This window comes from Pseudochaenichthys georgianus, chromosome 4 (assembly GCF_902827115.2).
Source record: "Pseudochaenichthys georgianus chromosome 4, fPseGeo1.2, whole genome shotgun sequence".
Taxonomy (NCBI): Eukaryota; Metazoa; Chordata; class Actinopteri; order Perciformes; family Channichthyidae; genus Pseudochaenichthys; species Pseudochaenichthys georgianus.
Genome location: NC_047506.1, coordinates 26,106,625 through 26,133,340, shown reverse-complemented (window position 1 = coordinate 26,133,340; position 26,716 = coordinate 26,106,625). Strand labels below are relative to the sequence as shown.

The 26,716-nt window shown below is 40.1% G+C and overlaps 1 protein-coding gene and 1 long non-coding RNA gene across 2 annotated transcripts in view; both read left to right on the top strand.

Annotated features, from left to right (window-relative positions):
* The window catches only part of LOC117445803 (uncharacterized), an 83,301-nt gene extending 70,139 nt beyond the window's left edge, over positions 1 to 13,162 (top strand). Inside the window, exons 4-5 of the long non-coding RNA XR_004552044.1 lie at positions 7,684 to 7,769; positions 12,815 to 13,162. This is a non-coding gene — a long non-coding RNA (uncharacterized lncRNA). The remainder of the gene's footprint in view (positions 1 to 7,683; positions 7,770 to 12,814) is intronic.
* Positions 13,163 to 18,199: 5,037 nt separating this feature from the next.
* LOC117445801 (homeodomain-interacting protein kinase 1-like) lies at positions 18,200 to 21,694 on the top strand. The gene is made up of 10 exons (XM_034081680.2): positions 18,200 to 18,432; positions 18,953 to 19,176; positions 19,273 to 19,464; positions 19,688 to 19,869; positions 20,051 to 20,174; positions 20,347 to 20,469; positions 20,559 to 20,630; positions 20,747 to 20,925; positions 21,012 to 21,310; positions 21,523 to 21,694. The coding sequence occupies exons 2-10, from the start codon at positions 18,988 to 18,990 to the stop codon at positions 21,627 to 21,629; spliced, it is 1,467 nt and encodes a 488-aa protein (XP_033937571.1). The 5' UTR covers positions 18,200 to 18,432; positions 18,953 to 18,987; the 3' UTR covers positions 21,630 to 21,694.
* The last annotated feature ends 5,022 nt before the right edge of the window (positions 21,695 to 26,716 follow it).

The window sequence follows — 26,716 nt, the reverse complement described above, 5'->3', positions numbered from 1 at the left end:
CTGCCAGTAAATCCAAAGCAGAAGAAGAAGAAGTGACGTCAGCGGCTTCATTTGCGTAATCCTCCCTCAGGGCCTTATGGTGTTTCTCAATGTCGAGTACGTTTGCTTGGTAGCACATGTCTTCCGAGTCACTTGCTTCAGAAGTGAGGCAAGAATACTTCCTGGCATTCGGAAAACAAAGAGTGGAACAGGCGAGCAAGTGTGCAGGAGTGCTTCATATGAGAGGCCCCGCCTTACATTTTCCGCCACAGATTTGGGGAAATTGGTCCGTGCGCAAAGCATTGTGGGGATTTTAAGACTGCGGAGTCTACACATGTGTAGCTTCGAAATTTCTCGCTACGAAGTACACCGGGCTCGGTAGAATTCCAAGTATGATGGATATTGGAACAGTCCTTCTGCGGCACTCGATGACGTAGTATGCTTGAAATATTGGCTCTGGAGCAGCTTTACTCGACATTGAGAAACACCCTGAGTCCGGTGTGAACGCGATTTACTAGATAGTTCCGGAACAAAAGAAAACAGGAACTATTCCTGGGAAAAGTACTTGGTGTGAAAGCGCCAAATGGTCATCTATTATCTTTTTAAATGCACCAAAGTCAGGGATTCAGATGTTTCCTTGAAAAAAAAAGAAGGAATTATTTGAAAAAACTACAATAGTATTTTAGTTTACGTTTTTTTGAATCATCTAAAAACAACATGTTCCGGGGAGTAAAATAAAAAGACTTTAGAGAAAATACAAGAACATGAAACATGTTTGAACCTAGGGGTGGTGAGAGAAATAGGAAGAAGTAGATGTAGGTTTTTTCCTCCTTCTTCTTCTCTGCCAGTAAAAGCAACACACTGATGGATGCTACCTCAACATTTTCTTTAGCCTTTAACCCTCAAACCACCGGAGTGACAACACTTTTCCCTGCTGGATTCAAATAAACTTGCATTGTGTCTGCGCACAAACAACTTCCTGTATGCAGTCGTGCAGCTTGTTAATGGGGGCGGGCGACCAAAAAAGAAAAAAAAACTTCCTGCTTCTGACCTCCGACCCCATCCTACCCCACCCACACCCACCCCTTACACAGCATGGTGCAGCTATAGGGGGGAAGGAGATGGTGGAGTGTGTGTGTGTGTGTGTGTGTGTGTGTGTGTGTGTGTGTGTGTGTGTGTGTGTGTGTGTGTGTGTGTGTGCGTGTGCGTGTGCGTGTGTGTGTGTGTGTGTGTGTGTGTGTGTGTGTGTGTGTGTGTGTGTGTAGGCAGGCAGGCAGGCAGAGGAGGTGATGCTTTAGGTTTTTGAGTAGGGGGAAAAAACGTATGTCCTTAGGAATAAAGTAGTGGAGGGAGGAGGGGAGATGAGGTGACATGCTGAGAGGGCAGCCTATATACACTCCTCCTCCTTCCTGCTATACCTCTCCCTCCATCCCTCGCCTTGTTTCACCCCCCTCTGTCTCTGTCTCCATCCATGGGGGTAAAGTACATTACATGCTTGCTAATCAAACCACTATTACAAGTTAGGCGGGGGAATTAATTCAGTTTGTTGGTCTCATTCACCTTCACCAAAACTTTCTTTATTCTTAAACAGTGTGATAAAGTGATACAACTCCAACCACATCATGCTGGAGATATTCCAGTGACCTAGTAACAATTTATAGCAGAATCAATTCAGAAACAAAATAAAGTCTTGATTAAGTATCAACCTAAAGAACTAACATCTGAACTAAATTGGCCCTACATTTAGATATATTTCTATGTTTTTTTAAATGCAACACGTGTGTTCATGTCAACATTGAAACCCTACTTTTGAATGTTTGCCACCCAGGGTGAAACTATCAAGGCAACAGAGGCAAAAATACCTTCACATTACACTGTTTTAGGTGAGGTCTAAATGTCCATGAACAACTTATAGAATTGGCAACAGGAAAGCGGACAGTGTTTGTTTAAGTAAGCATGTTCCATTATTACTGCTACCTTACTATACAAACAACCTATCAAGCATTAGTTAATGTCAAAATAACAAAATTAACTCCACATCTGGTGGAAGAGAAGACGTACTGTTAATAAATACATTTTCAAAATGTATCTGTGTAAATGAAAACTGGCCTTTTTGCAACACTTCCTGTAAAGGATAGCTGTATTCTTACCATCCGGAAAAGCAAAAAGAAGATGTTTCACTTTTAAAATATTAGAATTATTATGATGTACTTCCTCCACTTCTGTTGTGAATTGCTTTTATCAAACACCTGTACGAGTGTGAATAGTTCATATGGATTATGGTCATGGAAGCCTTGAGTCACCACTAATCATCACTTATTTCTCTCTCCAGCTCGCTCCCTCCCTCCCACACACACACACACACACACACACACACACACACACACACACACACACACACACACACACACACACACCACACACACACACACACACACACACACACACACACACACACACACACACACACACACACACACCACACACACACACACACACACACACACACACACACCACCCACACACACACACACACACACACACACACACACACACACACACACACACACACACACACACACACACACACACACACACACACACACACACACACACACACACACACACACACACAGTTCCCATAATGCCTTCTATGCACCTAATTCAATATCTTTAATCCAGTGGAAATCCTTCACAGCTGTAGTTTAAGGGAAGGTGGTTATTATTAGTTATCATGACTTTCACTCAGCTCCATGTTGGGTTTTCAGTGCAGATCCTCACTCTAAAACTAGACTTTGAGTAGTTGTCCCAACTGTAATTTATAACAATAAGTGAGTAATACATATTTTTTTCTGCCATAACATTTTGGAGAGAAGATGTAAAGTTCCTATTTTGTCCACTTATAAAACAGGTTATATGCCTCAAAAGGCTCTGGGACTAGGACGTTTGGGCTCCAATGGAGGTGTACAATCAATCACTTTGGGTTAGAAAGAAAAAAAACCTGCCTGGACTGTTGTGTTCATCACTTTCAAAACCTAAATGTTAGCCGCCTAAGTGTGTGTGGGCTGAACTCAGACATCTGGAAAGATTATAGCGAATCTTAAAACAGAAAAGCAATAGACTTTTCCCACTAGCATTGCCCTTATGTCTTTACTGGTCTAGTGATTTGACCAAGTTGTCCATAAAAAAAAGATTGCCTCTTATGTGCTTCCGTGAGACGGAAACAAAAAGTGAAGAAGTCTCACTTCTCAAGTAATCTCTAAGCTCTCTCTTTCCCTCTCTCTTGCACTCATGATGTGCTGTTACATGAATACGGGTCAGTAAACTGTGGTAACTCAGGTAAAGAAAGTAATGGAGGGGGGAGACAGAGAGAGGGAGACAGAGAGAGAGAGAGAGAGAGAGAGATTTTCTCGGTCCCACACTGAAACTTGAGATAGGAGTGTAGCTGTTGACTGAAGAGAGAGAGAGAGAGAGGGAGGGAGGGAGAGAGAAGGAGTGTGTGTGTGTGTGTGTGTGTGTGTGTGTGTGTGTGTGTGTGTGTGCGTGCGTGCGTGCGTGCGTGTGTGTGTGTGTGTGTGTGTGTGTGTGTGTGTGTGTGTGTGTGTGTGTGTGTGTGTGTGTGTGTGTGTGTGTGTGTGTGTGTGTGTGGATGAGAGATGAACAGACAACACTTGTCCTCGAGTCAAAGAGCTGAGCTCCAATGGCTGAAGCCCCATTGGGCACCAAGACAGGCACACAAACACACACAACAACACAAACATGGACAGGGGATATATCCTGGATGGGAAAAGGAGCAGGGTATAGGGGAAGGAGGTGAGGAAGTGGAGGAGGAGGAGGAGGAGGAGAGGGGGTTAGGAGGTTGAGTGGGGCAGCCAGAGGGGGACAGAGGGGGCAATAAAGAGCAACGGACAGCCCAGCTTATTCATGTAACAGTGAAATTGACAGAGATAGTCCCTCAGTAACCTTCTATTATTGTATTAGGTTTAAGTTGCATCACTTGCCAATCTAACAGTGTGTTGTGTACAGTGAAGTTCGTAACTATGACATCCTGTGGATACTGAGCCTACATGTTAAAGGAAAACATGTTTCACTCACCATTATCGTCCCAAATGGGGAAATGTGTCTTGTAGCCATGTCAAACATAAGTCTAAACTCACCACACAAGCTCACATAGAACAATGCATTCATTGACAGCATAACATCGCAGTCATTATCCACCAATTTCACCAAGATTACTCATCAGCTGACTCATCCTGAGCATGTTCAAGCTTGATCACATGAGAGACAATTTATCAACCTGTTGGACTACTCTAATAAATCATTATTTAAATCACACTAAAGTTATTAATCGCTTATAACACTGTAACTGGCTGCAAAGAGCAACTTTTTATTAATGCGTTTGTAATCATTTTGATGTGTATTCATAAGTGTAGGCTCAATGTACAGTACAAACTTTAAAACATGAATTTAATTGTATTTATTCCACACATAGTTTATGACTATAAAAGTAACAATAACTGCCCCTTAATCAAAGTCATGAAGAAGTAAACATCTATCTAGGTTATTTTAAACATTGTTTACCAAGTATAAATTGGGCACTCAAAATCTCAACAAAAAGTGGCTTCTACTTTTGAGAATGAATCTTGTTATGCTGAGTTTAGTTAGTATTAATTTGCAGAAGTAAATATCAGTATTCAAACTAGCAACCAGTTTAATTTGATAACACAAATTGATCATGGGCTAGGACCAGGTGGAGGAAGTACTTCAATGCTTTACTTGAGTAAAAGCAGAAATACTATGGTCTTAAAGTACTCCATTACAAGTAAACGTCCTGAATTAAAAATGTTACTTAAGTAGAGGAACAGAAGTATAGCTAAATGTACACAGTATAAGAAGTGAAAGTAGTCAATAGGCGCAATGGCTATATTTTTAAATAATCATATATATTACTGTTTCTATCTCTAACATAAACATGTCAGGGCATTTGAATATGCACTATTAGATTTTTTTGCACCAGGTTGTATTTTTGTATATTAGTAGTTAGGTACTGCGATATATCAAATAAAGAAATCACATGTTTTTATATGAAAAAGTAACTATGAGTGTTACATAAAAACGAGTAGAGTAAAAAGTGCTTTATGTTGCAGAACATTTAAAGTTCTACTCTAGTAGAACAAGTAGCATAAAATACACATACTCAAGTAAAGTGCAAATATATCAAAGTACTACTCAAGTACGGTATTTGAGTCAATGTACTTTGTCACTTCCCACCACTGGGTAGGACTAGTTTAGTTATGGTCGTCGGACGCTCGCTTTAGGCTGAAACAGGTGTAGTTTAATTTATGAATCATGGCCTGTGTAGCTTTATGTCTTGGGGTGGCGAGATGTGACGGGGGGTGGGGGGGAGAAGAAGGGAGTGATGGACAGCTAGAGGGAGGGGAAGAGAGAAGGGGGGAGGTGGAGGGAGGGGTATAGTGCAGCAGAAACTTCCCATGCTGGCCTCCCAGTGTGGCTACGTAATGAGGGCAAGGGACACACACACACACACACACACACACACACACACACACACACACACACACACACACACACACACACACACACACACACACACACACACACACACACACACACACACACACACACACCACACACACCACACACACACACACACACACACACACACCACACACACACACACACACGCACACACACACACACAAGGCTGAGCATGGCCCCACGGCTGATTAGCGGCACACAAAGGCCCCAAACAGAAGTAGCAGAGGATACACAATGGGAGCAGGGCCTCAAGGCGTGGTTTACTTCTGCCCTGAGGGAGGGGGCGAGTGAGGCAGAGAGACAGTGAGAGAAGGGGAGAGAGAGAGGGTCCCACTGAGCTGGATGGGCAATCAAAAAGGGGGGAGGGTGACGGTAAGAGGATAGGGTTCGATGGGGTTAGAAAAGTGACAGAAGCAGAGAGGAGTTTTGTTTTTGTCTTTATAAAGACGTGCTCCTACACAGTTCTGTTTCCAGCGTCAGGAAACCAGAGGAACGAGTCAGCGTCAATCCACCTGTTCTGAAGCACATTTAAAAGCATAGGAAATTAAACATAACGATAATACAAATGTGGGAAACACACCAAAGATGCAATACAGTCTGATGGATGCAGTTCATTTGGAAGAACAATGTTGTTTCTTGTTATTTCTACAGTATAGAAAACGTAGCATATCTCCATCTTAGCCATTGCACACACTTCACCACAACCCCCCCAAAGAAAAATGAAAGAAAAAGCTGTAGACATGAATGTAACATGGTGTGAAGAGCCAAATTAAATTCATGAACATGAAATGCCAGAGGCTGTAATGCCACGCCAACATTTACCAGGGTTACCGGTGCTTCTTTTGATTATGTAATCCTGTTTTGCACAGTCTTTGCTTTAAAATCGACAACATACACTATTATTCACACTGTGTGAGTGTTTTCATCTGGAGTGCTGACCCTATCTACTTTGAGGCAGAGAACATGATAGACAGAGACTGTCGGAACATATTTTATTCCATAATCATTCCTCATTGGCAGAGAAGAGAATATAAAGGAATATGTGGATAGCGTGGAGTGACGTTGACATGGTGTTTCAGCACAATTACACTCCAAAGACAGGTATTTCACCTTTTTGAAATATTGAGACAGATATTCAGCAATAATCTCCGCACAAAATAAGTGCATTTCGTGGGGTGTGTTCATAACTGATATATAGTATTCTTTCTTCAAGGTGCATAACAGCAGGGGTGAACAGAACCTCAGAACATTACTTAAGTACAATTTTAAGGTTCGTGTAGGCTTTTGCACTTGTATGCTAATTGTTCACATTTATGTGGCCACACTGGTTACTTTTATTACTTTGAACACCGGCTTTCAACAAGGATAATAAAAAACACAAATGGGCCAAAGCACATTCAAATGAAGAACTTTATTATCCCTGGTTGTCAAAAGCACTCCGTTCCCAACACTTTGTAGTGTCCCCATTTTGTTGTGTTTTAAGCTTCTTGCACCGTTTAATTTAATTGAAGCATTTTGCATTTGCAGCGTTTCATTTAGGGTTTTTAGCCTTGCGCCTGTTTTGCCTTTTTTAGGTTTTCTTAATGCTCCACACATGTTGTCGGGTTGGTGAAGATGTTTCTTCATTTAAATGTGTTTTGGGACCTTTGTGTTGTTATGTTTGCCACCTATTTAAAAGTACAGCACGTTTCTCCTAATGGAAGTGTTGGGCCATTCTAGCGCATTTGCATGGGTCGGCCACCGTATGTATTGCTACTTTAAACAGATCTGAACATGGGAAAAGGATGGATTTCAACTTGATGAGAAGCATTTTCACACATGAATCCTTATAATAAGTTAATTTTGTGGAGGTTGTAAAGCCTTTAAAATGTTTAAAATAAAATATATTGTCATTAAAGAACAACACCGAGCTCAATATGAGTAAAGCAGCATCTCTAAGCAGGAAAGCACAGATATGATGAACAGGAGTGTAGCCAGAGACTCGACATTTTTCAAATAATGATTGTTTGAGTTATTGCTACATGATACATGTTGAGAGCTTTAAAATCATCCCAGCGGCTCTTTGCATAGAATACTATCTACATATTTCTACAGAGAATGAATATTATATGGCAACGACTAATGAACACGGCCTTCTTTTCACAGAGGAGCCACGGCTGCTGTAATCTCCGCTGTTCAATTAGCTGCAGTGACCGGGACGCCACCTACACTTCATTACCAGGGAGGGGAAGGTATGGAATTAACCTCTGTCTGCGTTCTTCTTCCCTTCCTTCTATCTCTCTATCCGACTGTTTCTTCCTTCCTTGAGAAATATCAAAGCAGCAAACAAAATGAAACTATTCCAAATGAGTTCCTGTGTATCAGTTAAAACATGATTTCCTCTTATTTTAGATTCTGATATATTTAAGGAGAGCAACAGAGGGAAATAAGTGGGGGGGTGGGGGTATAAATCCACAAAGACAATATAGCTTTTCCAGCCTCTTTTCCTGTTTTTCCAATTAGTTAATGCTATTTAAGAACACTAGAGCTGACACACACACACACACACACACACACACACACACACACACACACACACACACACACACACACACACACACACACACACACACACACACACACACACACACCACACACACACACACACACACACACCACACACACACACACACACACACACACACACACACACCACACACACACACACCACACACACACACACACACACACACACACACACACACACACACACACCACACACACACACACACACACACACACACACATGGTCCTCAGCAATGGAGAGCTCCTGAAATAAGTCACGCAGTAATTGTATTTGATAAATCATAAAGGGAGCCCATCAGAGGAAAGCTAGCTGTAATAAAATGATAAAATAGACAATTATGAAAAAATCCCTGGCCTTTAATTTGCTAAACACACACTCTGGAGAGGCCATTTAAAGCCAGAGCGATTTGATGAGATGCTCAACATGGTACTGCCCTCCTCTTCGACACTCCTCTGAGATGGTTGTCACATATAGCAGAACACTACAGATGGTTAATATCTCCTCACATTTTCTGGATTTCGTCCAGCAGATAGATCCTCCTCCTTTTCTCAAATGTCAGCTCTATGGGTTTTAGATACTTTTAAAGTTACTCTCACTTTTTGGCTTGGATTCTTTGCCGAAGAAAATCTTTTTGCCCATATAAAATTATTCTGACCGATGATGGTTCAAAACTTGGGCTGTTTCTGTACTTTCTTGCTCGACTTAAAGGACAGCTATCATGCTATATTTGAACAATATATTGTAGGGCCATACCTATATAAAGTATATAACTATTTATAAAACGGACAAGTCAAATCAAGCAATCTGATTGGTTCTTAGCCGTGATATACTGAGCGTATACCACGGGTAGAATTGTAAGTTACTTTTCACAACAAGTCAGTATCCCTCCGCGCCTGAGAAAAACAGTATACAGTTGGGCTGAAAAGCAAACTGCCTGCAGTTTGCTTTTCAAACTGGAACAAGAAAGCAGCGGAGAAGTAACGGGGCAGAAACCCTCCTTTGTACACAGCGGTCCAGACATAGACATCAAACGGCAAAACATATTCAGTGTGCAGTTCCTTTGGCATTAGGGCAGGGATATCTAGATACTTTCCAAGGTTTGACATCATGAATTGTGCTACTTTTAAAGCAAGCAACGATGTTTTCAAATCTGTAATCAAAGAGGTCCGCAAAAACGCTATCGACCAATCAGATTGCTTGATTTGACTTGTCAGTTTTATAAATATATTTTAATTTCTTCCGTTACGAAACAAACTTACAAAGCATAAGATGGAAACATTTAAGATTAACTTCGACCTCCGGGGGGGTCTTACTATGGAGGAGTGGATTGAGCAGTGCCTATATCTCCAGAAAAAAAAGCACCTAAACGACGACATGCAGAGCTACATGAAGAGCAGGTAGACCAACTGGAAAAGTACCACCATTCAAAAGCTTTCTGATGGGGTCTTGAAACAAAGCAAAGAAATGATGACCGTTAGTGGCCACAGGTGCGAAAGCTCTCTCCAGAGCTACTGGAAGCCAAATCTCGGGGACCGGAGAAAGTGGAGCAATATTCTCGCCACGCCAAGCAACAGCCTAGAAAAACCTCAACCTATACAAGTAACCACATAAGCCATGCTACTGATGCTGGACAGTTTTTCAGTGGCTGCACAATAAACGGCAACATCCAAATGAATGTAAATAAATAGCCAAATAATGGATCAACGCTCTCTGTCTAATATGTTCCCTAGCTGTTAGTGTTGTTGCATAGCAACCACCTCACACTATGTTTCGTGCAGAAGGCAATGGAGGGACTATTTTATTTTGAACGTCATTATTTACCAATAAAAACTATTTAAATTAGAGTGTGTATTTTTCTTTCATATTGCCACACTTGGTAACCGTTTTATAAAAGCAATAGCAAAACACCTCACAGGTGTGGCATATCAAGATGCTGATTAGACAGCATGATTATTGCACAGGTGTGCCTTAGGCTGGCCACAATAAAAGGCCACTCTGAAACGTGCAGTTTTGCTTTATTGGGGGGGTCTGGGGGGGTCCGAAAACCAGTCAGTATCTGGTGTGAGTGGTAGGGTTAGGGATAGGGTAATGTTGTGAATCGAGTAGCCCGTGGTGAGGTTATGGTATGGGCAGGCGTATGTTATGGATGACGAACACAGGCCACTCGATTCACAACATTACCCTAACCCTACCCTTCACACCAGATACTGACTGGTTTTCGGACCCCCCCCAATAAAGCAAAAATGCACGTTTCAGAGTGGCCTTTTATTGTGGCCAGCCTAAGGCACACCTGTGCAATAATCAAGCTGTATAATCAGCATCTTGATATGCCACACCTGTGAGGTGGGATGGATTATCTCGGCAAAGGAGAAGTGCTCACTATCACAGATTTTTTCAGATTTGTGAATAATATTTGAGAGAAATGGTTATTTTGTGTATATAGAAAATGTTTTAGATCTTTGAGTTCATCTCATGAAAAATGGGAGCAAAAACAAAAGTGTTGCGTTTATATTTTTGTTCAGTGTATATATGATCATATGGAGTCATTATTCATTTGTTTTAAAGCTCAATAAATAACAAAGAAGACCTTTGACCGGCACACATTTTTTTTGTCCGGAAGATTTAAACTTTAACGGACATGTTGACCGGCGCAAATAAAAATATAACTGAAACTCTGCCGCACGGTCCCCTCGTTCCTTGGAAGAGGCGGAGAGGTGGGTGTTTGTCATCTGCTGGTGGACTACCGGAGAGAATTACAGTGCTTGCCTCGACGGGGAGGGATTGCATTGAATTACAGCAGCAGGAGGCGCAAACGCTTGCCTCGGGGAGGGAGAAAAAGAGCCACAGCGGAGAATAAACAGAAGGGCAACCATGGCAACCATGCGCGGGAAGTCTTCTTCGCTGCTTTTGTGGCAGACTACAGCGCCACTTACAGGCCTGGCATATGCACTACAGCGTCTCCAGCACTTTCGAGCAGCAATGGCTGGCCGTGGCCCAACCTCTCAATCCCCTGATAGGTGGAGAGTTGGCCATATAGGCGGAGCTCCTCGTTCCTGACGTCAGAGAATTTTCAAATCTGTATCAGTCTGTATCAGATCCATTGCAGCCCCGTTTTTAGAGATTTGGGTATGGAGGAAAAGAGAGAGGGTTGTGTTTTCTGACACTTGGTGAGTTCCCTGACACACCGGGGGGGACACATATTCATGTATAAAAGACGTACAAAAGTGCATTTTGCATGATAGGTCCCCTTTAAATATATGCCAATATGAAACTACAGCTAGCATCTGGTTAGCTTCGCTTAGCATAAACACTGAAACAGGTATTCTGGCTCTGTTCAATTGAATCGAACACTGCCACTGTTCCCAAATAGACAGATTGATTACAATAAATGAACCTCCTATTTGTTATATAGAAACATTTTGGTCGGGTATGTTAATAGTTGATTCGATTTTTTCCATTTCAGAGACTTATTTCACATTATTTTCACCTTTCAATATTCAATTGTGGTCAGAAAGTCTATAATAACTGTCATGTGTGAGAAAGCTGTTCTTTCATTGGTCAGAAATGAAGATTTGCCTCCGATGTTCTCTCCTCTTTTTTTTCAACAGAATATCTTGGATCATGTATCATGGTCCAAGGAAGACCATGTATTACATTTTGCCCCACGTAGTTCCCAATCACAAGACGGATAAACAAAATGTATGTTAACATTGTATATCAGGCTATTGTGCTGAATTATTGAAATGGTCAAATAGTCCGAAAAATATGTGAGCTGCTCAATTCAAATAAACTCGGAAAGATTGCAAAAAATGTTGGTACACTTCTTGCCAAGATAATGCATGTAGTTAATATACCAGTGTTCATAAAATGTTCAAAATATCAGATTCTAGCAAGAACTGGAATTGTGCGATTTATGTGTTTGCATATTCCCAAACAAAGCGAACTTGCATGTGAAACACTCCAGGCTTTAAACAAGTCCAAAACAGCTTGGTGTGAATACGCCCTAAGATTAGAAAGCTCACATCACCAAACCCACTGCTGTCACATGATCACATTAACTCTTTGAAGCTGATTTTTTTTCCACGGTTGTATAAAATCACAGACTCTTTTGGCTGAGACAGCTATGACGGTGTGAGAGCTACACCACAAAGAGTTAAAAAAAGTCTCCTGGTCCTCGGTGTGAAAGCAGCCAGACTCTGTGTGTAGTGTAGGTGCTGCTGGGTAAAATGACATGGAAAAGGTGATTTCCACTATAGTGAAGATTCCACACTACGCTTCCCCCAGGCAGCAGCAGAGTCCTGATTGAATTGTGTGTGTGTGTGTGTGTGTGTGTGTGTGTGTGTGTGTGTGTGTGTGTGTGTGTGTGTGTGTGTGTGTGTGTGTGTGTGTGTGTGTGTGTGTGTGTGTGTGTGTGTGTGTGTGTGTGTGTGTGTGTGTGTGTGTGTGTGTGTGTGTTTTACAGTCATCTCATTATTTTGCTGTTTATACATTGTTTCGTAATGTTTCATGTTATTAGTAGCATTAACAATTATTTTAACAATTTTATATTTTTACGAATGCGTTTTTAATCTTTAAAGAAACATCTTCTTTCCCCAAATATTCCTAGACTTCCTAATTACGTGCTATTTCTATGTTTTTACCCACACTGAGTTTTATATTTATATTTCTCCCCCACACACAGGCTAATGTCTCCTCTCTGTCTCCCTGCAGGTGTCACATGCAGCCAGCAGGAGAGTAAAGAGTAGCAGTAAAGAGACGAGAGTAAAAGAGCTCGCTGTCAGAAGTGAGAGCCATTTCTAGGTGAAGCATACTGAATTAAAGTGAATCAAGCTGAACTGATCTGAACTGGAATGGCCTGAGCTGAACTGAAAGGAAAGCTTCAGCTTGACAGGACTCTGGGAAAAAAAGGTTCAGGCCAAAAAAACCTTGAAATGATACAGATTAAACCCTTCTATCATTGATGCCTGTTGTTTCCTGGGGGGTTCCTTTATATATTTATACTGCTGTTCACTCTTATGTTATGTTGTAGGACATGAAATAAACCAAAAATAAGTTCGACTCATTGAGATCTTTTTTATTTGAGTACAATTTATCACAGAATATGAATTTACATTAAAGTTGTCACTCTCTTCTCAGAGAGTTTGTTTTTGTTGTCTAAATAACTCATGGAGGGATCACTGTAGTGCTTTTTATGAATCTAAATTGTTTTGGTGTGAGGTGCATTGATTTGGAGGTATCTTTTCCTTTTCAATATAATGAAATGACCTGAACTGGAATGCCTCTTCCCATAAATCATGAGCAGTGATCCACAGACTTCGTTGTAAGCAGTTTCATGTAGGAACTATTTTCTCTCTACAACATCAGCAACAATATCAATGCAAAGAAGGCAGAGTGCATATTTACATGGACGAGAAACTGTCCAGCGCTGGTTACATCTCAGCTGAAGAAGACGCCATCTTGTTTACATTTTGCCCTCTTTCTCTGCTCCAGAAATACTGTTTCTATTCCAACTTTATGTTGTTAGAAGTTTGGGGAAATCAAGCACTTCCTCGCTTCATCTTCTTAATGTAGCTTTTGTCTGTGATGATCAGTTAGATGGTTGGTTTTTTCAACATCTTTGAGGATGTTGACATATGTCAACCAGAATTTAGGTATTATAATATTGATATGTAAACCTGCTTGAAGTGTTCCCAATTATTGGAACCTCATAGATGCTTCAACATGTATTTGTATAATAATATGCCATTTTTTATTGTAAAAAACGAGTATGATAATGTGCAGATATGTATCACCTCAATCTGGAACTTGGCCAAAGTGAGTGGCCAAAAACAATAGATGTTATTGCATATTTTGTTTGAATATCGTTAATATAAAAATGATACTTGCTGTAAGTCTATGTCACACAGTGGGATTTCTAACACAAATGTTTTGAATAGCTGTTTCTGGGGTTACTGAAGTTGTGTGTGTGTCTAAAGTCCATAGCTACATTAAAGTGGACCTATTATGCAAATTCCACTACATCATGTTTTTTATTGATAAACATGTGTCCCCTCTGTGTAAATTGATTCTGAAAGTTTCAGGAAAAAAGATTCTCTCTCTTTTTGTCCTGATCCATTTATATAAAAACCTGTCTGAAAATGAGCTGATCAGATTTTGGCCACTTTATGATGTCATAACGTTTTTTGGGCTTGTGTAACCATTAGCCAATCACCAACCAAGGTAACCCCCCCCCCACCTTATCACCTGAATCTCCTCCTAGAGCACCATTGTGTTCTTTTTAACCAAATCTCTCTCAGAGGGGCGTGGGGAGGGGCTCCTTATTTTCATCTAAAGTAACAGACTAGTTACTAACAGAAAGTAATCAGCACTTTTGAAACAGGGCTGAAACAGAGGGGTTTATGGGATGCTACAATGCATGATCTGTTTGGTGTTTGGAGCCAAACACTTCAGAGACATGTTTTGTATATATCTGAGACCTATAATATATTGATGAAAAACAGCATAATAGGGGACCTTTAAAACGTTTGTTCTTTGTCTATACAGCCCTGCATTCAAGAAAGAAGAAATGCCTTCAGTTAAAGCCATTATGGAATCTGACAGCATGTCTCTGTTATATATCTGGAATGTGAAACAACTGAACACAAATGTCTGTTTGCGCTCATCTTCAGCTGTGTGCTTCATACACACCAATACACTCCAGCAAGTGTTATGTGTGGAAACAAAATCTCTGCTCACACACACACATGAACGCAGAGAACAGTAGCCCCTGGCTATCTGCAGCGCTGAGTGTAAATGATCGCATTTCTGCGGTCATAACTCACAGCCATACAGGCTGATGGAAAATGACACCCAATGTCTGCGTGTGTGTTTCTGTGTGTGTGTGTGTCTGTGTGTGTGTTTTAATGTGTGAGAGTCATTTTAGACTCTTCATGTCGCTTCCCTTCTGTCTCTGCTCATCTTCCTCCTCCCTCCTCCTCATTGATGCCTCAAGGGATGAAACTGACTATACCAGACCAAAACCCCCCCACTTTTACTCTCCACCATTCCACACACACACACACACACACACACACACACACACACACACACACACACACACACACACACACACACACACACACACACACACACACACACACACACACACACACACACACACACACACACACACACACACACACACACACACACACACACACACACACACACACACGTGTGTTTGCCCACACTCTAGATCCACATCAGTGTGTTTAACCTTATTGATCAGGGTGATCCGTCACTGATATCTGTGTTTGCTGGGCGGAGAGGAGCTGATATTGATGGATGGACACATTAATCAGTACGCATTGTGGAGGGCATGGACACACAAACACACACAGTGACAATGGCCCTATTTTAGCTGAGGGATATAAACTAAATACACTTTTTTGCAGATTATCTTTCTTTTAGATTTAGAAGAATAAATATGGCTGAAGAGAAACCCAACCCTTTCATACCCAGCGCCACCATTTGGTAGAGCACATTTTGTGGCTTGATATCTTGTTGAAAATTTTTTATAAAAAAGTGTATCTCCATCTGCTCTACCATTTGGTTGACATGTTATGCACAATACAACCTCTAGATGTCACTGTGGTTCGAACAGAAAGCCCTTCAGCTAGCTTCCACTGAGAAAGTTGGCATGATAAAAATCACTGCTGACGTAATCACTCTTTTTGGTCAACTTCTGTAAGGTAACCGTATCATTTTTGACATATTTTAGTGTCAGAGCACTGACTGAACATATTTAAGATAACTTGATTCACAAAAAAAGTTTTAACAAGGGTGTAATTAGTTTTTGGAAAATATGCTCAACCAATCGGTCGGTTTGGCCTTTTATGGTAAACTAGCAATATGACTTTTTCATAGTTTCATAGATGGTTTCCAATAAAATATGGTAAATAAATAGCTAGCTTCATGGTAATAGCATTACATCTAGTACTGCCTTATGAGTCTCAGAGTGAAAGAGTGATAATAATTGATATAGCACCTTTCATGCATGGCATTCAGCCCAAAGTTGCACACAGATGAGCAAGTTAGGCCAACACAGGATATAGACATTTGCTGTTAGGCCAGTGGTTTCCTGTTAGGCCAATTCAGCATATACAGTAAGATGAGCAAGTCTTTTTTTTATCATGAAAAACACATTACATTACTTTTTTCCATTTTAATTTTTTTTACAATTATAATTTATTATCTTTTATGAATATATCTGGTTGTATATATTGCTCATTTTGCATAAAAGAAAAAAATGTATTTCAGTTTGTGTTTTATTTGAGTTTGATGCATACACATACTGTACTGTATGATGTATGATGATTGTTGAAAATGCACTTTTACCATAGAAGGCCAGCTCGACCAGTTGGTAGAGGCTCATAAAAACAAAACTGTGTGGTCAGTCAAAACATTTTAAATTATTTGTGGCCCATTTGATAAAAAAAATGCAAACAATTAATGTTTCCATAGCTTTTTTCTTGGTCTGGTAGTTAAAGGGTTCCTATAAAAAAACAAAACAAGATATTGTGTAATATTTGTAATAATCTACAGACACAGCCAACTCACAGAGGTTCTGCAATATTCAGGTTTAGTATCATAATCAAACCACTTACAGAAATAATTATTTGATTTGATTATTTTAGTGAAAACAAGATCTCACAGTCATATTGTTTTCCAAAAGTCTTCATCAATCTTCATCTCTTTTGCTGATGTTTACAAATTACTAATCATACCTATCATACAGAAAATGTAGCTTACATTTGTTAAACATCATATTGATATTACAAACATCAAGTATGTTTATATTTGATATGGATCTGGTTCTTTTCAAACTGCATGTTTGATTGCTGTTATTTTATTGACCACTCATATATATTATTATATAATTATAATACTTTGTTTTACATAGTCATCAATCACCTTACGTTCATTTAGTACAGTGGTTTAAATTAATAAACAAGCACCGTGGCTCTCAGTAAAGTACATAAGGATGCACTGTAAGGCCTTATTGTGTTACAGATATAGTTTCATCTGAACTCTTTTCTCCGTCTTTACCAGCTGTAATAGTGATGAACACATTAGTGCACATGTGTCACACTCAAGGCCCGGGGGCCAAATCAGGCCCTTGGTGGATTTAATTTCGGCACACAGGATAATTTCTAATTACTATTAGATCTGCCCCGTACACCTTCACTCAATCCTGAGGGTTCCCTCAGCTCAGAGCCTGACCCCAAACATTGATGAACCTGCACCCAAGATGAGATGCCAAGTATCTGGCTTGAACTAGCATCACAGAGCAGCACACTGAGTTTACATGGATGTTTCCTTCTGCACTTTTGTTCTTGCGAACAGCAGGGCATGTTTGTTTTTTTCTTTGAGGGAAATAGTTTTTTTGAAGCTGTTGTTGGCCTGTGGGAAAATGTAATCATAAGAAATGAGTCCGGAAAAGCTGCAGATAGAGCCATAAGAAATGACTCTGCAGATAGAGCCATAAGAAAATGCAACTGATTATTTAATGTTTAATGTTGTTTTTATAGGCAATAATTTAAGCTTTGTTAGTTCCAGGTTTAATATGTGCAAATAAGTTCATTTCAATGAGATCTGCAATAAACATTGAACCAGTCCGGCCCTCGACTAGTACCCATTTTTTTATTTTGGCCCACTGTGTATTTGAGTTTGACACCCCTGCATTAGTGCATCAGTCATTATAACACAGTATAATAAACATTATACTGAAATGGGTTATTCTGCATGTGTACTTTTGGTACTTTTACTACATTAATGTTGATGCTTTAACCTTAAGTAATTGTACACTGATTTGTTGCAACTTCCAATTAAGTTAAAGATCTGAGTTCTTCCGTTGGAGGCTCTAATTAATTTATTGTCATAAAAAAATGGCCTTTAAGAAGGCACTATTTATACAATATAAACATAGTGTATTCATTGATAGGAGTTTTCTCTGCTGGGTTAGGTTGCATACCATCAACACCTGTTCAAGAGAAGTTATGGAACTTTACAATGGAACAGAATGTTGGAACAGTATGTTGGAACAGAATGATGGAACAGTGTAACAGAGAGGAGGTTCCAATGTTCCCTAATCTGACTTTCTGGTCATTTCCACCTTGCTTTCGACTCGTTCACCGGCTTTTCGGCTTGTTCACTTGAAGATAACCTTAAACAATTGGGTGACCTACTAGTTCCTGTACCCTGAGATTCAAATCCAGTCCGTCTAGTAACCGTTATTTTACACTGAGACTCAAAACGGACCATTTCCTGCAGTGTACTTTGGACTTCTGGTAAGTTGATTTGATTGGCCAAATATAACTTGTTAACTCGAGAAAACTCAACATCTGATTGTAATTCAAACATCATAATCACATTGCATTAACTCTACTTGACATAGGCACATTGTTTTGGGAATTAACAGTGAAAAAAGTCACAATAAGCAGATCCTGTTCCTCACAACTTTTTTCTGCTTTTATATTACTTCTCTAGCTGTATTTTAGGAAATAAATAAATACAATATATAAATTATATACTTGTGTACTGAAGGATAGGAACATCTGGAAAGCAAGACAAATGTATATTTGGTGGAAGTAAGAGGTTTAAAATCTTAAATGTTCTTTGTTTGTTTTTAGCATTTCTAATATTGTTTATTTTAACATTTTAAAATGTTAAAAATGTGTTTACATTAAATATCTATATGTATTTAAGGACAGGTAGAAGTACAGTTAGCCTTTTTTTAGATGTTTAACTTGAGAAGCGAGACATGACCTTGTATATCTAAATTCCTCCGATTTCCTTCTCTCTTTTCAGTTGTTAGAAATCAGTATCAGGGTGTATCTCGCACCATGCCTGGCAACTTTCAGGTTGAGGAAGGAGCGATGCTCTACTCCAAATCCTCAGCCTACCAAGTGCAGTATTTACTGGGAAGAGGCAGCTTTGGAGAGGTGGCCCAGTGCAGGAAGTTTGCCACCAACGAAAATGTGGCTTTAAAAGTCATGAGAAGTTGGCAGTGCATTGAGGATGCAAAGAGTGAGGTGGGACACAGATTGTGTTTTTATCGTATCCCTTATAAAACTATTCAAAATACAATGTTACTACATCAAATCTTTCTCTGACATCTTATACAACAGGAGGATATCCTTAAACAGATGAAACTGGGTAACTGCCACCTCTTCAACATCGTGCTATGGAACGACTCCTTCCAATACAAGAAGCGTTACTGCTTAGAATTTGAGAAGCTGGACATCAGCCTGTATGAATTTCTTCGGAAGAGAAGGTATATGTCTCTGAAGTTGAAGGAGATCCGGCCCATTGTGAAACAGGTTTGTTTTGTACAATGTTTAAAACAGTGGCTGAATGGTCAGATGTTTGCTTACATGCACATAATACCATATGCAACCATTACAAATTCACCTAACCTCTTAAATTGTAACAAGTGATCAATATGTTGAAATAGCAAAGCTCTTAAAAAAGGTTTTTATTAAAAAAGGTTTTTGAAGTTAACGATGCATTACAATGTATTCTGACCGATGATCCTGATTTCAGTTGGCTATTGCCCTGGATTTCCTGGATTTGGTTGATATCGTACATTGTGATCTAAAGCCAGCGAACATAATGATGGTGGACCATGTTCGCCAGCCACTCAAAATCAAAGTGATCGACTTTGGCCTGGCCGTAAACAACTCCGCTCAGCATACGGGGGAGACCCTGCAGACCCTATATTACAGGTAACTGACAGGATATCACAAAGGATGTTAACTGAATTAAATACTTTACACTGGCGTCTCAAGTTTTTAGTCAATCAAAAGTCTCAGCAAAACATTGCATATTTGAGAAACTCACAGTGAAGTGTAGACAGTAGGAGTCTACTTCCTATTCATGTGTTTGTGTTTCTCTTGTGTTTCTAAGATCTCCAGAGATCCTGCTGGGAAATGAATTCAATGGAGCCATCGACGTGTGGTCTCTTGGCTGCATTTCTGCCAAAATGTTGACCGGCAAAGTGCTGTTCCCTGGAAGTGTCGAATATGACATGGTAAGCATTACACTCAAGCCATAATGTCTTGGTACATTTGGTGCAAACATCCATTTGCCACTGCATTGACACTTGTGATTCATTTGTAACTTGTATGTACCTGAACCTTGGGAGAAATTCTCAAGCCTTTAGAAATGTTGACGTGTAATGCAACCTTGTGTTGTTCCCATAGCTGAGGCACATCATACTTGGTATTGGTGAGCCACCAAGCCATCTGCTCAATGCTGGAATGTTCACACATGAGTATTTCTGTGCAGCATTCAGAGAAGAGGGACCCCCAGTGTGGAGATTTAAAGTAAAATTGTGTTATTATTTGAGTCTTTGTTTCTGTGTGTCACTGAAGTCAGAACACATTAGCTTACTCTCTCTACTTCTTGTCTATAGACCCCACGTGAAGTGAGAAATTCCATCAAATTATTCCCACGGACGATTCGCAGCCTGAGAGATCTCATCAAGGTAGGATATCTCTTTTAAAAGAAATGTTTTGAATAACTTGAACATAAAGTTACATTATTTTAAAATAAAAAAAGCCTCCATTCTTACCGTTTTATTTCATTCTGAACCTCCCAAAGAAGTCTGACAAACTCTCAGACAAAGCCAGAGTGTGTGACGGTGACCAGGAGAGTTTTCTGGATCTGATGACAAAGATGCTGATGGTGGACGCGGCTCAGAGGATCACACCCAGCCAGATCCTCCAGCATCCGTTCATCACCATGAGTCACCTTTCTGGTGACTCCAAAAGCTGCTCCCTGTAAGTTCTCAGATACAGTTTGTGTTCCTCGCACTGTGGATTTACTGTCGCTAGATGAAGTTGCATGACTCGTTTTTTTCTTCCAGTGTTAAATCGTGCTTTGGTCCGAGCTCTGATAATAAGGAGGATGACGACCTTGAGATGGCCTCCAGCAGCACTGCCATCCCAGCCCGCCAAACTAAAAATGGTGGACTGAGCAGCGATGCACATCCCACTTTTGCTGAGAAGACGAGGAAAAGGGACGGTGGAAAAACCACCAAGAAGACTCCGCTGCTCAAACGAAAGAGGGATCAAGCAAAGTCGTGCTCTTCCTTTGGTGGCAGCTCCTCAGCTAAAAAGAGGAAGACTGAGAACCTCAATGAGGACTTGGAGGACAGCGCCAACAGTAAGCATCCCTATGGCAACACACATGTACTGAGGATTTATTAAGCCTTTTCTTCTGTATGATAAAATGATTTGTGTAACAGAAATGTCATAAACCCATAGCTCATGGTTTTTGGAGATGTTTGACATGAATTCATGTATGTGGCTGAAATATCTGACATGGTGATACTAGCATTAGTTTTAAAAAAAAAAACCTCTTGTCCTTTTCATTAGCACTACTGAACGAAACAGTAGAGGTCCCCTCCAAAAAGAGGAAGAGGGCCGATGAGGAGAGCTGTCCAGAAGAGAGGTCTGGATGCAAAAGCAGAAAGATCAACTGAAGCGCTGCAGTCCAACTCTGCACAGAAACTTCCATGCATTAAATAAAATACTATGTGCAAACATATTCAGAATGTTTAGTTATTTTTATGTTTTACATAAATCTGTGCATGAAAGTGAATAAGTTATTAGAAATAGATTGTGGGATTCTGTAAAGTTGTTAGCTTTCAAACTTTTACTCCTAGCACACAGACACAAACTCCCTCAGACTTCCCCTCTGTCAATTTGTGATTTCTAGTTCATAGACTTTTTTTAAGAAGTAAGATGTCCCCCAACAAACTAAGCCTATATCAGCAAAACTAGGGGCTGAATCTAATCAGCCCTAACTATAAGCTTTATCAAAAAGGAAGGTCTTAAGCGCACTCTTAAAAACGGATAGGGTGTCTGCCGCCCGAACACAAACTGGAAGCTGATTCCACAGCTTGATAAGAAAAGGCTCTGGCTCCCATTGTACTTTTAGAGACTCTAGGAACAACCAACAACCCTGCATTCTTGGAACGCAATGCCCTAGTAGGACAGTAGGGTATAATGAGTTACTTAAGGTAAGATGGCGCCTACCCATTAAGGGCTTTGTAGGCGAGAAGAAGAATTTTAAATTCTATCCCGTGTTCTATAGGGAGCCAGTGTAAGGCAGCCAGAACAGGAGTAATGTGGTCCCTTTTCCTAACTCTGGTTAGTACACGAGCCGCAGCATTTTGAATCAGCTGAAGCGACTTGACTGACTTCTTGGTACTCCCTGATAATAAAGAGTTACAATAATCCAGCCTAGAAGTAACAAATGCATGGACTAGTTTCTCTGCATCGTTTTGAGGCAAGATATGCCTGATTTTTGCAATGTTACGTAGATGGAAGTAGGTGGTCCTTGAAATTGATTTTATGTGGGCGTTAAAGGATAAATCCTGCTAAAATATAACACCAAGATTCCTTACAGTCTCACTGGAGGCCAAATTAATGCCATCCATAGTTAGTATACACTAATAATAATCGTACAATAACTTCAGTTTTGGTCGTGTTTAACATCAAAAAGTTTAAGGTCATCCACGTTTTTAAGTCCTTGAGGCAGTCTTGAATTTTATTTAGATGATTAATTTCATCAGGCTTGATTGATAAATATAGTTGAGTATCATCTGCATAACAATGAAAATGTACAGTACAGAATGATTCCTTATAATATTGCCTAACGGAAGCATATATAATGTGAACAAAATAGGTCCAAGCACTGAGCCCTGTGGCACTCCATGGCTAACTTTGGTTTGCGTGGAAGATTCATCGTTAACACGTACAAACTGAGAGCGTTCAGATAGATAGGACCTAAACCAGCCTAAAGCAGTTCCCTGTATGCCAACTAAGTGCTCTAGTCTTTGCAATAAGATATCATGGTCGATAGTATCAAATGCAGCACTAAGATCGAGCAAAACAAGAATAGAGACAAGTCCCTTGTCTGAGGCTATTATAATGTCATTTGTGACTTTAACCAGAACTGTCTCTGTGCTATGATGTGTTCTAAAGCCAGACTGAAAATCTTCAAATAAATAATTGTTTTTTAAGTAATCACACAACTGTTTCGCGACTGCTTTTTCAAGAATTGTTGAGAGGAACGGAAGATTAGAAATAGGTTACAGCCACATCGGACCTGGTGGTACAGATTATAGAAGGTATCGATCTCCTGTAATCACACTGATGTCTAAAAATACTAATGTCTAATGTCCCACACTAAGGAGAAAACAAACTATGTAGTGTGATCCTGTCATTTATAAACAGTGTGTGTTGCTGCATGATGGCAGCTAGTGCAGGGACAGAGAGGTGAACGTGGCTCAGAGGTTTGTCATAGAGCATGTGAACACACACACACACACACACACACACACACACACACACACACACACACACACACACACACACACACACACACACACACACACACACACACACACACACACACACACACACACACACACACACACACACACACACACACAGTAATTGAAAACCTACCCCTTCAACATTGTGAAATGCCCCTCAGCCCTCTGGAATACTTTCTTCATCTCACCTTTCTCCCTCTCTCTATCACTCACACACACACACACACACACACACACACACACACACACACACACACACACACACACACACACACACACACACACACACACACACACACACACACACACACACGCACACACCACACACACACACACACACACACACACACACACACACACACACACACACACACACACACACACACACACACACACACACACACACACATTTAGACAGACAATTGTGCCTAGTCACTTTGTTGATAAATGTGTGTGAGTGTCATCAGTTTCTCCTTGTGAAGAGGCTGAATAGCACAACAGAGTGAATTGGTGCCACACACTCAGCCTCCGGTTCTTTAAACACATCACTGTGTCCGCAGACAATGATGTCACACATCCGGGTTTTTTCTTAGTTCTTTGTACAGTCATTCATATAAGTTGTTAAACATTATTGTTTTGCAGGCACTTTTTCGAGCCTGTGATGTTTCAATACAAAATTACAAGTCAACAGAATGATATCACAAACCTCCTGATTTTTGAAACCCAAATGCATCGACAGACATGATCTAAGTAACAGAACATAACAATCTATCAACAATGTCCACATGGTGCATAAATAGGACAGATTTGTTTGAAATATTGTGTTGTATCTTGAAATCTCCCTGAATATACTTTCTCGCTTCCCATCTCATTTATACTCATCTCTGAATCTCCTTCCATCTCATCTTACCCCATTTCGTACCTTTCATAATTTTTTCCATTTCTTTACATCGCCTCTTGTAAAAATGTTTAATTCCTAATAATTTGTGCAGTGAATGGACTTGATGGCATTTATTGCAACAAACACATCACAATGCCATCTCAGTGCAGACAACAGCCGACAGGACTCTTTTCTCCTCATCAGTACAGGAAATCATTCACAGACATGTCTCTCTCTCTCTTTCTCCTCCCATCTCCAAACATCTCCAGTCTCAGGCCTTTTATGTGTAATGCTAATTATGTTCAAATCTTCCCTTAAATTCATATGAACGTGAGAAATACCATTCATAATGCCGACGTTGTTATTTTAACAGATTTCTTTTATTGTTTATGAGAAATGTCATTGTCACTCTTCTGCCTTGTTCCTTTAACTGTCCTGAACTGAAAGGAAGGACCTTTCTATAAACTGTGTTTTCCTCCAGCTGTCACTTTTGGCTGAAATCTGATTTTCATGGAAAACTGTATATTTTTAGTGAAAAAAAGCAAAGCCTTTTACTTTACTTTAATTTAAATGAATATAATAGTGTGTTCTATTTATTCATTGTTTAAGGTGTAACGTATGTATGTGATCCCTGTTCCTTTTCCCCTCTCCTCTGCCCAGCTGTGCTACGTTGCTGCAGCGAGGTTCAGACGAGGTGCACCTGGAGAAGGAAGTGCTTAAAAGCTCCAGTGCCAGCAGCAGATGAGGGAGGGGCCTCTGGCGTGAGGACCATTGTGTTTCTGTCGCTCAGCCTAGGATTGATATTTGTATATGTCACATGTTTAATTGTAATAAATCCAATGGATTTGATTATTTAAAGGTGTCTTTCTGTGTTGTATTTGGGTCAGTGGTGGAATTCTGTTAATTCGCATTAGGGGTGGGGCGTAACATAACTGATTAAATCATTGTTAAACCTTAATAACTAAACTCTAACTAACTATAAGAAAACAATTCAAAGATTATTGATATGGTTAATAAAAATGAGTTCATTAACTGTTGCTCTGTGACAGGGAGTGATTTTTCTGCATTTTTTCCCTAACACTGCCTCGACCTTCATATTCTTTCCACCATACATAAAGGATAATAATAATAATAATAATGATAATAATAATAATAATAATAATAATAATAGATAACATTTGTATAGCGCCTTTCAATGGACCCAAGGCTGCTTTACATTGTGTGAATAAACAAACAAACAAAAAAGAAGGGCAAATAAGGATAAACTACTTCGATCATAACATCACATTTTTTGCAGATATAGTTTTACATTTTCATGCGAATCCTCCTGAAAAGGTGTACAATATTTTGGTTAGGTAAAAACGTTATGAAACACAAGATAGCAAAAGCAAGAAATACAATTATTAAGTGCAAATATCCTGCACTGCCTCAAATCATGCCGCCCCTGCTGCTCCAACACAGGATGGCTATACTGGGAGTACAGCCAAACGCTTCAGTGGTATTACACCAACAAGTGGATTTTCACCAAATTTGTCTTGAATTTGTGCCAGCACGGAGGAATTTATTGTAATTTAAAAGCACATTTGTCCATTGAAAAGCATATTAGCTGAAGTGTGAAAATGCTTTAATAGCCATAATACCTGAGAGGAGTGGCGGTATCACCCAACGGCCCGTCACAGCGAGGTGTGTGTTATGTTTTCACGTCTCAGCGGGGGGGCCCGTGTGGGAAATCAAACTGCTTCCCTGCAAATATTTCTGTTGCTGTTTACGCTTTATTTTGTCAGAATGGATGTTAGGCACTGCCAAAAAAATCTAAAACATAATTTTCGTAGGTGCTGTGTTGCCTTAGCAACAGACACCACATTAACCACTTAGAAAAAGGGCCGAAAGGCATTTCACAGGAGGACGCCGTTTACCTTGGCAGCACTCAGAGCTAAGTGTGGTCGGCCCTAACCGCATCCTCCATATCATCACCAAGGTGAGACGGCCCACATCTGAAACATCCGCTGGCACCGACTCAGCAGCTGGGTTTGCAGGAGGCCACTGGAAGCCAAACATTATTTTATATATCCATTGCAGCCTAAATAACAGGAAGACATTTGCTCCTGAAAACAATGTTAAAACATGACTCCTTTGTAGACAGAAGCTCAATCTGAAGAGTTCCCTTGAGATGTTGTTTAACACACGAAGAGAGATATTAAAGGTCCCTTATTATAGTGTTTTTTATCAATATATTATAGGTCTCAGATATATACAAAACAGGTCTCTGAAGTGTTTGGCTCCAAATACCCAACAGATCATTGTAGCATCCCATAATCCCCTCTGTTTCAGCCCTGTTTCAGAAGTG